General features: G+C 41.0%; 1 protein-coding gene across 8 annotated transcripts in view; it reads left to right on the forward strand.

Annotated features, from left to right (window-relative positions):
* Window positions 1–15,078, forward strand: part of cnot1 (CCR4-NOT transcription complex, subunit 1) — a 45,807-nt gene that overhangs the window by 9,550 nt on the left and 21,179 nt on the right. For 3 of the 8 annotated variants that reach the window (XM_062043074.1, XM_062043075.1, XM_062043080.1), the window contains exons 5-28: window positions 3,662–3,730; window positions 3,829–3,883; window positions 3,963–4,166; window positions 4,238–4,406; window positions 4,482–4,608; window positions 4,891–5,001; window positions 8,085–8,255; window positions 8,452–8,579; window positions 8,685–8,925; window positions 9,038–9,157; window positions 9,318–9,440; window positions 9,518–9,669; window positions 9,763–9,913; window positions 11,461–11,674; window positions 11,792–11,917; window positions 12,365–12,489; window positions 12,627–12,913; window positions 12,994–13,071; window positions 13,199–13,448; window positions 13,572–13,712; window positions 13,792–13,971; window positions 14,072–14,188; window positions 14,257–14,367; window positions 14,462–14,539. In XM_062043074.1, the coding sequence (XP_061899058.1) occupies window positions 3,662–3,730; window positions 3,829–3,883; window positions 3,963–4,166; window positions 4,238–4,406; window positions 4,482–4,608; window positions 4,891–5,001; window positions 8,085–8,255; window positions 8,452–8,579; window positions 8,685–8,925; window positions 9,038–9,157; window positions 9,318–9,440; window positions 9,518–9,669; window positions 9,763–9,913; window positions 11,461–11,674; window positions 11,792–11,917; window positions 12,365–12,489; window positions 12,627–12,913; window positions 12,994–13,071; window positions 13,199–13,448; window positions 13,572–13,712; window positions 13,792–13,971; window positions 14,072–14,188; window positions 14,257–14,367; window positions 14,462–14,539 (3,528 nt within the window). Of the gene's footprint in view, window positions 1–3,661; window positions 3,731–3,828; window positions 3,884–3,962; window positions 4,167–4,237; window positions 4,407–4,481; window positions 4,609–4,890; window positions 5,002–8,084; window positions 8,256–8,451; window positions 8,580–8,684; window positions 8,926–9,037; window positions 9,158–9,317; window positions 9,441–9,517; window positions 9,670–9,762; window positions 9,914–11,460; window positions 11,675–11,791; window positions 11,918–12,364; window positions 12,490–12,626; window positions 12,914–12,993; window positions 13,073–13,198; window positions 13,449–13,571; window positions 13,713–13,791; window positions 13,972–14,071; window positions 14,189–14,256; window positions 14,368–14,461; window positions 14,540–15,078 lie in introns of all 8 variants that reach the window. The other 5 variants (XM_062043077.1, XM_062043082.1, XM_062043079.1 and 2 more) reach the window with 3 other exon arrangements.

Consider the following 15,078-nt stretch of genomic DNA (forward strand, 5'->3'; position numbering starts at 1 on the left):
AATGCTGTATAATACACTGTATTTATGTTATTTATGTGAATAATGCTGTATTATAGACCGTATTTATGTTATTCACATGTGAATAATGCTGTATAATAGGCCGTGTTTATGTTATTCACATGTGAATAGTGCCGTATTATACTGTATTTATATTATTCACATGTAAAAAATACCTAAGTGTTTATTGTCTATTGTGAGCGAACTGTGGTGCTGAATTTCCCCCAGGGATCAATAAAGTACTTTCTATTCTATTCTATTTTATTCTATTACAATTCCTTACACTAGATGATATCACGACTTCTCTTCTTAACACACCTCATACGCACCTGGGGCCGTACTTATCAAGCTTCTTAGAATTACTCCTAAGAAGTCTGCTAAGAGTTGACTTAAGAGTAAATAAATTCTTCGCTGAAAGCTGCACTTAAAAGTTAGTTATCAAGCGTCTTACTCACACTTTCAGCGAAGTGTAGGACTGAATCTTAAGTGTCACACTCAGAGCTGAATTACGACATTACTATGTGCCGTAAACGGAATTTTAGGTGACGTCATTTCTGTGTCCATAGAAATGACCAATCACGGAAGGGAATCCGTTGTCTAAGAATAAAGAAATATCTTGGAAATATTTAAGTGGACAATGGGAGTGTATATTTTGACAATAAACTACAAAATAATACAAAACAAACTAGTCCCCGCCGGCACTCACGCTACCGCTCCCTCTCTTCTAGCGCCCACACACTCACTGACGTCACTCACCTCACGGCCACACACATACGCTACTGTCATAACATTTTCTTTCCAATTCATTAATTAGGCAACTAATTTGAAACTGGTGTGGGTGGCTCTATATATACTAGCCCACTGCAGACACATGCAGAAATCAACAAGGAATCGAAAAGTATTAAATCTGTGACAAAAATAATATCCGCTCTGTCTAAATTATACCGTTTGATCAGCTGCTCGTCATCAAAAAAAAAACATTGTTCCGTTCCCTGAACGTTCGCGCACGTCTCTCTCGCCTCAGTGCCATCCCCTGCTGGCAACTCCTAACCACTTAAGACACCTCTGAAGGTCTCTTAAATATCGTGGAGAGTAGGAGTGATTCTTAGACTTAAGAACGTTGATAAAAAGCTTTTATTCTTAAGTTTGAGAGTAGGACTAAATTTCGCAAATTCTCAGGACTTAAGTGTAAAATGGCACTCTAAGAAGCTTGATAAGTACGGCCCCTGGTCTGCCAGAGCATAAGACCACGTAGAAGGGATGGATCAGTGTAGCCAATTTAAACTTTATCGCTATATTCAGACCCCTCTAGATTGTTTTTCCAAAAAGCGACTAAACAAATCATCTCGCAACTTTTTATTGTCGAACTTAAACATGAAAGCTTAAATCATTCTTAATGGGCAACAACACTTGTTTTGGAATGTTGCCTATCTTTCACAATCCTTATGTGGGACAAGCGCACATGTTTTTATTATTTTTGTATGCATTCTAACTTGTAAATAAACATTAGCAAAAGTCAGCTAACAATGGAGCCAGTAGGAGTCTATTTTGCCTAAAAAGCACTCATAAAAAACATCAACAAGCCCCCAATGTTTTATGTACATGCTGTAAGTATATACCTATGTAATATTGTAACAGGCACATTCATAATAAAATGTAATATTTACGTATTTTGGTCATTTTAAGCATACAGTGGCGTATTTGTTTCACAAGACTCATCACAACGTTCGCTTCTCTCTGCAACAACAACATTATTTACTACTCGTGACAGACTTCATGAGAGCCATCAAAGACTACTTCGGGACAAACAATGATTCAGAACCTTATATTTTTGAGCTGGAGTATACAGAAGATCAGCGACAGGTTTTAGAAGCTGTGCGCTAAACCGATCCAGCTTTAGTGAAACACAAGCATCGTGTAGCACTATTGCTAAGTGCTAAACAAGAGCTATTAACCTAATAAAACTATCACTCACTGTACAATTGTTGCTCTCACTACAATGCCAACTAATGGGTTGGTTATATCGTCCAGTTTATATTAAGAATGAATCATAACCCAGTGGTTAAAAAAAGTAAGTCCAAAAGAGCATTTTTTTCGTTGTCTTTCTTGCCATCTCCAGTGTTTAAATTGAATTTCAAAGTTGACCAACTTCTCGGTTCATGGCTACAACCTTCTACGAACAGCTGAGGGGCATGATTTACAATCGTGAATTAACATTTGCCAACTCAGAGGCAATGCAGCAGCTCACCCGATCAATATGTCACCGTAGCAGCACAAGTTAGTTAGCTTTCTGATCACGGCGCCGCTAAAAATAGTTTGTCTGCGTTAGCGATTACAATAACGATATTGCTAATACTAGGTCAGTATTCAGGTCACGAGATGTTTTAAATAAATACATTCTTGGTCATTTTTAAACGTTTTATTCAGAGGGTTTTATAGGTCCATTGGAGTTCTCCCATTAGCTGCATTGTTAGCCACCTCGTACTTGCTGAATTTTACAACTCAGAATGCATAAAAAAACAAAAACATGTTATTGCCTTAAATAAGGATTGTTAATGATAGGCAAAATTCCCCCCAAAAAGTGCAGTTCCCCTTTAACAAGCTGGGGGTATTCTAAAAGCACTATCAGGCTTGTAACATTGAAAAATTAAAATAAGTAATCGATAAAAGTTGTATTTCTTTTTGCTAATTTTTTTTTGTCACCTGCAATGTTGGTCAAAATTAAATGCACATGCGTCATGGTCAATTAGGCCAGTTTTTTTCAACCACTGTGCCGTGGCACACTAGTGTACCGAGAGATACTGTCTGGTGTGCCGTGGGAGATTATGTAATTTCACCTAATTGGGTTCAAAACAGGTTTTGCAAACCAGTAATTATAATCTGCAAATGTGCCATTGTTGAGTGTCTGCGCTGGCTTGAGCTCGGCAGAGTAACCGTGTAATACTCTTCCATATTAGTAGGTGGCAGCAGGTAGCTAATTGCTTTGTAGATGTTGGGAACATGATTTGTTGTGATCCCAATATGCAGACGACAGCGGGAGGCAGTGTGCAGGTAAAAAGGTATCTAATGCTTAAACCAAAAATTAAAAAAAGGCATTGAAGCTTAGGGATGGCTATGCAAAATGAAACTAAAACTGAACTGGCTGAAAAGTAAACAAAAACTGAATGCTGGACGACAGCAAAGACTTACAGCGTGCGGAGCAGCAAACGGCGTCCACAAAGTACATCCGTACATGACATGACATGACAATCAACAACAAAATAAGAGCGCAAGACAAGAACTACGACACTACACACAGGAAAACACCAAAAAACTCAAAATAAGTCACGGTGTGATGTGATAGGTGGTGACAGTACACCTACTTTGAGACAAGAGCTATAGTGATGCATGGTTGGTTATGGTTTGAATTCATATCCAACAATTGTGAGAACGACTTTACTGTCAATATCGGCTGCTGAGTTTAATTTTTTTGTTTTCTGCTGGTGGTGTGCCTCTGGATTTTTTCAATGGAAACAAATGTACCTTGGCTCGCAAAAGGTTGAAAAACACTGAATTGGGCAACTTGCATAATGTCAATTCTACACGGTTTTTCACCTCTTTATTTTCTATGTGGTAAAAATGCAACCATCTACATGTCATTGATGTTTTTTTATTTTTATTTCAGAGCTTAAAACCATCTACCCACTTATTCACTCAACTAAGTAAAGTTCTTAAGCTCAGCAAGGTCCAAGAGGTAAGCCAGTCTGGTCTACTGTTGCAGTATATATGAAGAGGAAAGACTCCAAATGAAATGAAAGAACATGTTTGACTAATGATTCAATGCTTTTGTAGGTGATTTTCGGCCTCGCTCTGCTCAACTCCTGCAACACAGATCTTCGTGGATTTGGTAAGCAGATCTAATCAAAACCTTAATTGAAAAAAAAAAAAACCTTTTTTCTCACCACCACCCTTTCTTTTTTATTCAGCGTCACAGTTTATTAAGCAGAAGCTTCCGGACCTCCTGCGGTCATACATCGACGCAGATCTCGGTGGAAACCAAGAAGGTGGCTTCCAGGACATTGCGATAGAGGTCTTGCACCTGCTGCTCTCCCATTTACTATTTGGTCAAAAGGGAGCCAGTGGTGTGGGACAAGAGCAGATTGAGGCCTTCTTGAAGACACTTTGCCGAGGTATGTTGGACCTGTTGTCTGAGTTATGTCTTCTACTGAACTGGTTTGTTGATTCGAAATGGTTGTTTCAGATTTCCCGCAGGAGCGCTGCCCTGTGGTGCTCGCACCACTGTTGTACCCTGAAAAACGGGACATTCTCATGGACAGGATCCTGCCTGACTCGGGGGAGTTAGTTAAGACCAGAATGGAGAGTTCACTTGCAGAGTTCATGCAGGAAGTGGGCTACAGTTTCTGTGCTAGGTGTGTTTTATACTCTTGTGTTTGGCTCATGTGGCACCTCTTTGTCAGCACTGACCTGTGTCCTTTTGTCCTCAGTCTGGACGAGTGCAGAAACATCATCCTCCAGTATGGGGTGAGGGAGGTGACAGCCAGCCAGGTAGCCAGAGTCCTGGGCATGATGGCTCGCACGCACTCTGGCCTAACTGATGGCATTCCTCTACAGGTGAGTTAGTCACGTTGCTATTCACTTAAGGTGGAGATCTTTGGGTACCTCATGATTCGATTACCATTCAGGAGCTGTGATTCAATTATAAATCAATTACTTATACATCTTTTATTATATTTTATATTATCATTATATTTTTAATTAGATGTCCGATAATGGCTTTTCCCATTAACACATGAATCGCCCATGTTTTAACTATTAACTCTGTTTTATGTAAATGAGATGTTGGTGTGAAAAGTTGATGGTAGCTGATTGTTTGGGTTTCTTTGTTTTTTCCAGTCCATCACTGCACCAGGAAGTGGTATCTGGAGTGACGGAAAAGATAAGAACGATGGCTCCCAGGCACACACGTGGAATGTCGAAGTGCTCATCGATGTCGTTAAAGAAGCCGTAAGTCTCTACACTCTTGTATTTTTTTTAATGCATACAGTTCTTCAAATATTAGTGCGCTGTCCACCTGGATTTTTACCTGATGCCCTAAATGCTGCGAAACGGAGCCGCCACAGAACCTCTACACCATCCGGCAATCCTCACCGCAGTTCTGACGAACACTGTGGCGGCTCCACCGTGTAGCGAGGTAGTGCAGACTCTCACGTTATTAACCGTATCCACTTGGCATCTATTGCACCGATCACCCCGGGAGGGAGGGGTGCCTTCCAAGGTTTTCTCGTTGTTCCCATTGGGTTGAGTTTTTTCTTGCCCAGATGTGGGACCTGAGCCAAGGATGTCGTTGTGGCTTGTGCAACCCTTTGAGACATTTGTGATTAAGGGCTATACACCGTATTTTTCGGAGTATAAGTCGCACCGGCCGAAAATGCATAATAAAGAAGGAAAAAAACATATATAAGTCGCATTTTTTGGGGAAATTTATTTGATAAAACCCAACACCATGAATAGACATTTGAAAGGCAATTTAAAATAAATAAAGAATTGTGAACAGGCTGAATAAGTGTACGTTATATGAGGCATAAATAACCAACTGAGAACGTGCCTGGTATGTTAACGTAACATATTATGGTAAGAGTCATTCAAATAACTATAACATATAGAACATGCTATACGTTTACCAAACAATCTGTCACTCCTAATCGCTAAATCCCATGAAATCTTATACGTCCAGTCTCTTACGTGATTGAGCTAAATAATATTATTTGATATTTTATAGTAATGTGTTAATAATTTCACACAAGTCGTTCCTGAGTATAAGTCGCACCAAACTATGAAAAAAAACTGCGACTTATAGTCCGAAAAATACGGTAAGTAAGCTTTTATTGACTTTTTAAAAAAAGAGTCAGCGTGTTATCATGTGATAAGTGTAGTTTTAGTAAAGTGAACCACAAACAGTTTATTCTGTCCTTCCAGGGCCCTGTCATTCGAGACACGTTTCAGCTGCTGAATAACACTGCGGGATGTCTCATACTTTGCAGTTTTATCATAACTTGAATTTCGCTTTGCAGAATGACTATTTTATTTTTCTATTAGTAGCAAGCAACAACACAACATTAACATCATCCCTGGCGAGTGTTGTGCAAACACACACGCATACACATAAACATCTCATTCAACTACTGCTAACAACTCCCCTGCTTCTCCCGCATCAGCTGGTATTTGACACAGGACCCCAAATAGCTGTCCAGTATATGCCTGAAATTAGGGCTGGGCGATATATCGAATATACTCGATATATCGCGGGTTTGTCTCTGTGCGATATAGAAAAGGACTATATCGTGATATTCAAGTATACGTTCTCACGCAATTGCTTTTAGCTGCGGGCATTACACTACAGGCTTTTCGAACTCTATCTACTCTCTCCTTCTCACAGAGACATAAAACAAGCGCACCTTCTTACGTACGTCACATACTGTCACTCATGCAACGTCACACGCCCTCGCGGAGCAGACAGGTAGCGGCATGGTAACGTAAGCTGTGGTGCTAACGGTGCGGGGCGAGTGGTAATACGAGAGAAAGAAGGTGCGAATCTGGTAACAAATGAAGGAAGAATTATTTCCCAAGAATCGACTGGCGGTGGTTTGGCTTCCAGCGGGAAGATGTTGAACAGACAACCGTAATATGTCAAGTGTGGGGCAAAAGTGTTGCTACAAAAAGTAGCAGCACTGCTAATTTGTAGCATGACTTGAAAGGTCACCCGCTAGAGAATGAAGAGTGCTTGAAACTCCGCATGTCAACATCTCCGGCCTGTGCCACACCCACAAAATGCAGAAGCAACCATTTCCACATCAACACCGTATGGAAAAAAAAGTCAATAACAGAAGGAGATAACATCTGCAGTAACCTACCACATAGAGGAAGGACATACACTATTTGATTTCCTATTATGCAGCTCATTTTTATTTGACGGTTATTGAAATATCTTGTTTGACATCATGCACAAAAGTGCACTTTATTTGTTTTAAACTATAGTGGCGTTCTGTATAAAAAGTGCACTTTAATTTAGTGTTGTTTTGATATGTCATCTTAGTGACATCATGCACAAAAGTGCACTCTGTTTTGAAATAGCATTAATGTTTGTGCCACTGCTTAATAACTGTTTAATAAATACAGTTTTGGTAAATTGACTTAGTTGTGATTTCCCTCTCTGCATGAAAGTTTAAAATTAGCATATTAATGCAGTATGAACAAGAATGTTTTAATGTAGACACATAGAATCATCATACTGCTGTGATTATATGCATCAAGTGTTCATTCAAGGCTAAGGCAAAATATCGAGATGTGTATCGTGACATGGCCTAAAAATATTGAGATATTAATAAAAGGCCATATCGCCCAGCCCTACCTGGAATATGTTTCTTTCATTTTGGACCTCCAGAATCAGAATGTCCTCATCCAAGGGGAAATTCCGTCTAAAAACTTCTGACAACTTATTCAGGTGTGTCCCTGCACATTAGGATGTTTCAATGTGTAAAATACAATCCGCCTTGAACACGGTGTGTATAACTTTGAAAGTAAACCCGATTATTTATTTTGTTTGTGCATGATTTCCTTTTCCACGCTGGCAGATTTGACCTAAAGTGATTCGTCATCTTGAGCCGTCTAGCAAATATAGAAGCTCTGCATATTTTAGTGCAGGGATGCAGTACGGGGCGGCCGTACGCAAGGGTTTCGGTGGCGGTGGAAATCGACACATACGCTTCCAGAGAAAATATGGGGTAATCCTGGTGCTTTACGGCTTTCTGCACCCTGTGTAAATAATACATGTATGGCTTAATGCCAACTATTTAAAAAGCTCTGCAGAGTAATATTAACATTGGTTTCCTCTTGCTTTCTGTAAAATGAAACTTGGCACAGTCTTTTTGTGTCTGATGGCTTTTTTGTGTCTTCATAAAATGATTGTATATTGTTTGCATTCTTTGAAAAGCTTTTGCTATTTTTTCCCCAACGTTGTTCAACTAGCCTGTGATTAAACTCTGTCTACCCAGTCTTAAAGTTTTTCACTTTTATTGTCGACACCTTAGAATCCTAACCTGAACTTCAAAGAGGTGACATACGAGCTGGATCACCCTGGATTCCTAATCCGGGACAGTAAAGGCCTGCATATAGTGGTGTACGGCATTCAGCGGGGTTTGGGTATGGAAGTCTTTCCTGTTGATCTCATATATCGGCCATGGAAGCACGCAGAGGGACAGGTATCAGTACAATAACTTCTCCATTATTGTAATTTTACATGTTGAGTTCATATTATGCTATTTTGTACATTTCTTAATATGGTCAAAATGTTATTTATAATGTATGTTTTTTTGCAAAGACAAGAAGCAGATATTGTAACACTATCCTACCATTTGATAAATGTTTGTTAAACCCCTTTGTTTTTCCCCCCCTTAGTTATCATTCATTCAACACTCTCTAATGAGCCCTGAAGTGTTCTGCTTTGCTGACTACCCTTGCCACACGGTAGCCATTGACATCCTAAAAGCCCCACCAGAGGATGACAACAGGGAGATTGCAACATGGTATGGAATAAGTCACTTCTAAACATGTTCTTTCCTCCTTGCTTGGGTAGAAATCTCTTTGCAGGATTAGACAAATTGAGTTATTATATACCTTATTCCTAACAGGAAAAGCCTGGACTTGGTGGAAAGCCTGCTTCGGCTTTCAGAGGTTGGACAGTATGAGCAGGTGAAGCAGCTCTTCAGTTTCCCCATCAAGCATTGCCCAGATATGCTGGTACTGGCACTGCTGCAGATCTCCACCTCCTGGCACACACTGCGCCATGAGCTCATCTCTACCCTGATGCCCATCTTTTTGGGCAACCACCCCAACTCTGCTATTATCCTGCACTATGCCTGGCATGGACAGGTTGGTTTTATGTCATTTTACCACATACTAGTTATGGTATTGTTAAGGCACATTAGTCTTGGGCTATTCTGTGTAAACCTCATACATATGAACTGGGTGGTTATTTCTTTAGGGACAGTCTCCTTCCATCCGTCAGTTAATTATGCATTCAATGGCCGAATGGTATATGAGAGGTGAACAATATGACCAGGCCAAGTTGTCTCGCATCCTCGATGTGGCTCAAGACTTGAAGGTGTGTGTGGAAATATAACAAACACATTTTTGACTGTCTGTTTATATAGTTATATTTGCTAGTGTAAACAAAGCTGCCTTGTATGATTTACTTTCTTCAAATTGTAAGATACTATATTTTTGGTTGCATAAAAGCCACCGTGATTTTGTTTCTCCTGCAGTCTCTATCGATGCTGCTGAATGGTACTCCGTTTGCCTTTGTTATTGACCTTGCTGCACTTGCCTCTCGACGTGAATACCTCAAACTTGACAAATGGCTGACTGACAAAATAAGAGAGCACGGGGTATGTGAGCTTCTGAATGAACCAATACATTTGTATTGTCAATGTTTTAAGCATACATTTTGTTTGTTTTGGATCAGGAACCGTTTATCCAAGCTTGTGTTACATTCCTAAAGAGGCGTTGTCCATCCATTATGGGTGGTCTGGCCCCTGACAAGGACCAGCCGAAAAGCTCTCAGTTGCCTCCAGAGACCTTAGCCACCATGTTGGCCTGTCTTCAGTCTTGTGCAGGGTATGATACTTTTTGGGACAACTGCTTTTTATTTTTGTGGATCCCTGTTTAAAACAACATTCCCTTAAACTGTTTGTTTCACTCATTTCTCAGGAGTGTTTCGCAGGAGTCGTCGGAGACAATCCTGACCATGGTTGCCAACTGCAGCAACGTTATGAATAAAGCCCGGCAGCCACCACCTGGGGTCATGCCGAAGGGTCGGGCCCCAAGCACCAGCAACCTGGATGCCATCTCACCTGTTCAGGTGTCAATCAATTAAAAATGCACTTTGTACTAGGGCTGCACGATTTTGAGAAAAAACTTATTTGCATCTTTCCTCTCCAAAATTGCGATTTGCAATTTTTATATTTTATACATAAAACTGCAAAAATAACGAGTGAAGGAAGACATGTTACTTTTGGACTGTCGATTAACATTCTTGTCTTAACTCAGTGGCCTAGTGGTTAGAGTGTCCGCCCTGAGATCGGTAGGTTGTGAGTTCAAACCCCGGCCGGGTCATACCAAAGACTATAAAAATGGGACCCATTACCTCCCTGCTTGGCACTCAGCATCAAGGGTTGGAATTGGGGGTTAAATCACCAAAAATGATTCCCGGGCGTGGCTACGCTGCTGCCCACTGCTCCCCTCACCTCCCAGGGGGTGATCAAGGGGATGGGTCAAATGCAGAGGACAAATTTCACCACACCTAGTGTGTGTGTGACAATCATTGGTACTTTAACTTTAAGGTGTCGCACATTAAAACAATATGCAATAATTTACTATAAAAAAATTGGCCTTATGCAGACAGACTCAGAGCTTTTGTCTACATCATGCTCTCAAATTGAATAAATTACCAATGAAAACTGTACAGTGTTTATAATGTAATGTAATCAAAATATGTAATAATAATAATGGATGTAGTCTCTGTGTTGGCCTTGAGGTGGCGACTTCCGCCCGAATGCAGCTGGTATAGGCTCCAGCACCACCCGCGGTAGAAAATCAATGGTGTAAATGGTGTCATTTACACCCTTCATTAAAAATGGTGTAAACTTATTTCTCATTAATGTAGACTGTATAATTGATGACTGTTGTACTGTAATTACAAAAAAAACTAAATGGACTGATTTCCATAAGAAAAAAAAATGTACTTAAATATCGAACCTCTCCAAGTGCATTTTTTTACCCAGTTGGAAAAACGAGATCGGATGTTGTCTTCCTGTTTATTGCCATCACATGATCACGGCATTGTCGCTCACTTGTCCGTGTTGATGAGCCAACATTGCCCATCTAATTTGAAGCTGAAGTATTAATACAACGGGACATTTGGCTTTGTAATCATATTTTATCCCCTTTTAATTTGCCGCACTTCTTACTGACAAATCGCGAGTAGAGAAGCTCTCTGGACGTGCTGCGTGCGTGCAAAGCTGGCGCCCCGCTCTCCGCCTCCTGAGACAGAGTGCGAACGACTGAAAAAAGGGCTCACAGTGTTCAGTTAATTCTACTGTTAAATAAATGCGCTCCGGGGCCGAGCGATGCACAGAGTGAGACATCTTTCTCCCTTTTTGAAACGAGAGACGAACAAATGCGAGGCGCAACAATTCAGATTGGTAAACATGCCTGTTACTCAAATGGTGACACCTGAGAGAAAAAAAGGGGGAAAAAAACTCAGCCTCTTGCGGTTATTTGCCGCACTAATTAAAACTTTGATGTCTGACGATTAATCGTGCTGCCCTACTTTGTACATAGTTAGCATTATATGCAGACCTCAATGCCTCATTCGCAATCATCGTCCCTTTCTTTCGCTTTCTTCAGATGGACCCTCTTACTGGTATGGGTTCATTGAACCTGGGTGGCACAGCCACCTCCCACACTCAGAGCATGCAGGGTTTCCCCACCTCCCTAAGTTCAGCTTTCAGTAATCCCCAATCTCCAGCAAAGGCATTTCCACCACTGTCTAACACCAATCCAAGCACACCATTCGGGGGCATTGGCAGCTTGTCCTCGCAGCTTCCTGGTATGGACTCTGGTACTATGCTTTTTTTAACATCTTACACATATCAGCCAGGCGGAATTCAGGAGGACAATTACTTTTTGTTACAATGGCAGGGTGGTAGTGAAACAAAACATCCAATGTTTCTTCCAGGTCCCTTGAGCTCAGGCATCGGCTCTAGTATTGGTTCTAGTCTAGGAATGCCAGCAGTAAGCACTGATCCATTCGGCACCAGGAAGATGAGCACACCAAGCCTGAACCCACCTACCTTCCAGCAGAGTAAGATGAAGGCCTGTAAGTGGTGGTGGTAGTGGTGTGACTGTGAGCCTGCCCTGCGCTGCTCAGCACTGTATTTCCTCTGCAATAGTTATGATTATTGCTAGTGTTGAAAACATATCTTTCAAAGAACTATTGTGCCCTTAACAACTATTGTTTACCATATCAGAAGTTGGTTTTCATTAGACGTACATTTCTTTTCCTTCTCTGAAATGTTATTTAACATCACATTTGTAGAGGAAATACAGGCCAGTCTTCCATTCCTTGTCTGCTAAAGCTGACAGCCCCACTTTATAATCTTTTAATTTATATATTATTTATTTTAAGCATTTTCAACTCATTGTCTCTTTTCAGTGAATAATTAATTCGGCTCATGCTTTGCGCACATTAAGTTATTGCCTTCCTCTGAACGGGTTTGTTAAATGACATCATCTTTTTTTTTTTTACCAGCTGATCTTTCTCAGGTTTGGCCTGAAGCAAACCAGCACTTTAGTAAGGAGATAGATGATGAAGCCAACAGTTACTTCCAGCGTATTTACAACCACCCACCTCACCCGACTATGTCTGTGGATGAAGTGAGTAGCATTATGTGTTTGTTGTTGGTTGTAAATCAAACCCGGTAGATAGTCCCTCCACTTTGTTAGAACCACATATTGATTCAGCCGAACTGAAGGAGCAATGAAAACTATGAGGAGCCATTGTCTACTTCCAGGTTCTGGAGATGCTGCAGAGGTTCAAAGATTCAACAATCAAGCGGGAGCGAGAGGTGTTCAATTGCATGCTTCGGAACTTGTTTGAGGAGTACCGTTTCTTCCCCCAATACCCAGACAAAGAGCTGCACATCACGGCCTGTCTGTTTGGTGGCATCATTGAAAAGGGGCTGGTCACATACATGGCCCTCGGTCTGGCACTCAGATATGTTCTTGAAGCCTTAAGAAAACCTTATGGATCAAAAATGTATTACTTTGGGATTGCAGCCCTAGACCGCTTCAAAAACAGGTATTTGATTTTGTGTGTTTGGTATTCATTCAGCAGCTTTAATACTTGTGTATGGATAACATTGACTTATCTACTTTAAGGTTGAAGGACTACCCTCAGTATTGTCAACATCTTGCTTCAATTACACATTTTTTGCAATTTCCCCACCATTTACAAGAGGTAACTAGGTTTCCCTAATTTATCTTCAAACATTTTTGGAGTTGCTCTTTTGCACCCAGCATTGTCTGCAGGGAGAGAATACTGACAGATAAATTAAATCCTCCACTCTGCATCTTCCAATATCCTGTGTGTGCAGTATATTGAGTATGGCCAACAGTCACGAGACCCTCCGGTGAAGATGCAAGGCTCCATCACCACCCCTGGCAGTTTAGCACTGGCCCAAGTTCAAGCCCAGTCACAGCAGCCCAGTATCCCTAAAGCGCCACCGCCAGGACAGACGAGCACCCTAGTCACCACCACTACGACGACGACGACGGTCGCCAAGACAACTACCATCACAAGACCTACACCCAGCGGTTTCAAGAAGGATGTGCCTGTAAGTTTGACTAATTTCTGACTCGACATCGATCTGCTTGTCAACGTTCACAAATGGATGGCTTGTGCAACCTTTATCAACTTATTGTTGGTATGGTAAAGTTCATGTCTTTTGTACTTGCAGCCTTCCATTAACACTACAAATATTGATACGCTGCTGGTGGCCACTGACCAAACGGAAAGGATTGTAGAACCTCCAGAGAATGTCCAGGAGAAGATTGCTTTTATCTTCAATAACCTTTCTCAGTCAAACATGACACAAAAGGTAAACGTAATTGATAAAACATACCTGTTGTAACAAATTCCACATACAGAAAAGCTGACCCCAGTGTCTGCTTCAATAGGTTGAGGAGTTAAAGGAGACTGTAAAAGAAGAGTTCATGCCATGGGTGTCTCAATACCTGGTGATGAAACGTGTCAGCATTGAACCCAATTTTCACAGTCTGTACTCTAACTTTCTGGACACACTCAAAAATCCAGAGTTTGTCAAAATGGTCCTCACAGAGACTTACAGGAATATCAAGGTGAGGTGAAATCTTCCCATGATTTATGTTTGGTAAGTGCTTATTTTTTCTGTTTGCCGCCTATTATAAAAGTTGCTTTTTCCCTTGTGGTTTATTTTAGGTTTTGTTGACCTCTGACAAGGCTGCTGCCAATTTCTCTGATCGCTCACTGCTAAAGAACCTGGGCCATTGGCTGGGCATGATTACACTGGCTAAAAACAAGCCTATTCTCTACACAGTAAGATGATTTATTTTCTGTGTGAAAATGTTCAGTTGGTCTTGCTGACACACTTGTCTTTTTTTCAGGATTTGGAAATTAAATCTTTGCTTCTGGAAGCCTATGTGAAGGGCCAGCAGGAGCTACTGTACGTGGTTCCCTTTGTGGCCAAAGTTCTGGAGTCTAGCCTGCGAAGCATGGTGAGCAACATTGATTTTTATGATATTGTTATACCTGGAAGTACAGTATACATGCCCATTTCTTCCACTTACTGATGTTATTTGGATTGTGTAGGTTTTCAGGCCCCAGAACCCTTGGACCATGGCTATTATGAATGTTCTTGCTGAGCTACATCAAGAACATGACCTCAAGGTAATGATCTGTTAATGTTACACCACAAATAATTGGGGGGTATTGACGCCTCAGTGAATGTGTGGAAACTCCCTGGCTGTTTTAACACTAAACCGATACCGTTTGTGTTTCATAATGGCGCCATTTGCATGATTAAAAATGTTTTCTTTTTTCTCTCCCCCCCGCCCCCTTAAATGAATCATTATGCAATTCTGGTCAGTGAGCAAAAAGGAAGAAAAGAACATTTACCTTATTTGACAATACACGCTCAAAATGAGTTCCATCTTAGTTTCATTTCTATTGAGGCTGGCGACAAAAACCGATGTCATACGCGGTACGCCACTCCTCCGACTTTAATTTAGTACAACCTGTCTCCTGGGATCCAAAAGAACCGCATCCTGACAAACAGGTTTGCACTTCACAGTCAAACGTCACAGCAGCTGCATCGGTCACATGTTGTTTTTCCCTAAAGTGAGACAAACATCAAGGGATATAGTTTAACTCCTTGTGTTTCATAATGCATTGACGCTTCAGTATCGCTTAACCCATCACTACTTTTA

This window comes from Entelurus aequoreus, linkage group LG03 (assembly GCF_033978785.1).
Source record: "Entelurus aequoreus isolate RoL-2023_Sb linkage group LG03, RoL_Eaeq_v1.1, whole genome shotgun sequence".
Taxonomy (NCBI): Eukaryota; Metazoa; Chordata; class Actinopteri; order Syngnathiformes; family Syngnathidae; genus Entelurus; species Entelurus aequoreus.